The following is a 1721-nucleotide window of genomic DNA, read 5'->3' on the forward strand; positions in this document are numbered from 1 at the left end:
GATCGTCAGCACGAGCGTCTTCCGACATCTCCAAGAATTTGGAGATATAATCATCAACATTGGCGTTTGTTTTAGCAGCTGCAACACTTTCTTCTTTATCGAGGCTACTCGATACCAGGACATTTTCGATATGTTTGTCTGCTTCTTTTATATCATGCACACCATAGTCTGATTTGCTCATTTTGTTGTAAAGTTATATTGGTTAAAATCCTCCAACACTTGGTAAACCATGGTGGTGATTATCTTGTCTATTTATAGAAATTTTTGATACAGTCTACAGCTTTGCTGCAAAAGCAACACTATTAGGTACATTTTGGTAACAATCTCAATATGTCACCACCCAAATGCACTAAAGCTAAAAATAATTAACCTATCTGCAATAGCTAATTTGGGTACAACTTTTATTACACATATGAGGCGGAGAATATTTCACTACACTATTCACGTGTTTTACCAGATATCCACAAAGCCTTGCCTGCCCCCAAATAATGATTGGTTAAAAGTGGATATACGCTCGCACATTGGGGAGAAAATTTATGCAAGGTGTGTTAAAATGTGGAATGCTTAAAGTTGGTACATAAATGGAAAAGTGGCGTGTAGAAACGTTTGGCGGGGATTTATTTCATTAATTATCAACACATTCCTTGTTTTGCAGTAGAAGTATGACTTAAAGGTCAAATGCTCGGGGAATTAGGTGTTGCAACTCTCCAGTAATTAATCCATTGCATCAACTAGAATCAATAGACAATAGGAAGAAAAAAAGAACAATGCTTTTTACCCCACAATAGATTTCGCGACATCGTAAATTCTATTGTTCAAACCTGATAGTCTGGAGAAGAGGATTTATTTCACATTGTTGGGAAGGAATCATACAAAATGGGGACCATAGGTATAACTAGATGCCTTATATCACACTGCCTGAAAACCACAGAAGTGAGCTCTTTAAAACTGTCCCTAAGCCATGTTTTATCGATGAGACGTTCTCGTAAATTTTTTGAGTACAAACTCTAGTGTCATTTGAATTCGTGGTCGAGTATCAAGTTATTGGTAAATCTTAAAATGTTTCCATGGATTTTGTAGGTTGACATTGCTGAAAGTTCAACAGCTTCTTGATACTCGGTACTTTTGTTAATATCCCTTGTTTTGTATTCTTTAAAGATGCAGTAGACTACAACTTAAGTTCGGTGATCTCTAAATCTGACCTTTATTGCTAGGCATCACTTTTAATACTGGCAAATTTCCCCCTCAATGCGCTTCAACCTAAACAGAATTAATTACTATAATACTCTAGAAAGAGGCGTGACAAGAATAATTATTCCTCCACATTAAAAAAGGGCGGTTTCTCGGAATAAGTATTTCTAAACCCAGAGATTGAAATAAACACTGTATCTAGTATGCCAAAAATTGAAGGCGGGGAATTACAAATTAGTGCGAGAATCGCAGATCGAAACGTATGACTATTGGCCTACTTACTACCCTTTTTGTATAACAATAAAAAGGTGCCCCCACTTTATAGAAGGTGAAAAGTATGTAGGCTTAAACACAAAAATGAGAAATTTGTTTTAAGATAATCCGAGCATTAACACGAAAATATTCCGAGCATTTGGTCAACAAACTCAAAGCCCCGTGAAATTTCTCGGACGAATTTTATCACCCCACAAACTCTAAATGTGCCCCTCAGCAAAAGTATAGGGAAATGCAGAGCGCATAGATGTTAGAAA

The 1721-nt window shown here is 36.5% G+C and overlaps 1 protein-coding gene across 1 annotated transcript; it reads right to left on the reverse strand. All coding sequences in view use genetic code 12, as the record gives it.

Annotated features, from left to right (window-relative positions):
- On the reverse strand, positions 1-181 carry CANMA_003661 (uncharacterized protein; the record flags this gene model as incomplete). Its single annotated transcript, XM_051815857.1, has 1 exon — positions 1-181. A coding segment is annotated over one exon (181 nt), but the record flags the coding sequence as incomplete, so codon positions are not given.
- Positions 182-1721: the final 1540 nt, after the last annotated feature.

Source organism: Candida margitis (assembly GCF_024628925.1).
Source record: "Candida margitis strain CBS 14175 chromosome Unknown scaffold166, whole genome shotgun sequence".
Lineage (NCBI taxonomy): Eukaryota > Fungi > Ascomycota > Pichiomycetes > Serinales > Debaryomycetaceae > Lodderomyces > Lodderomyces margitis.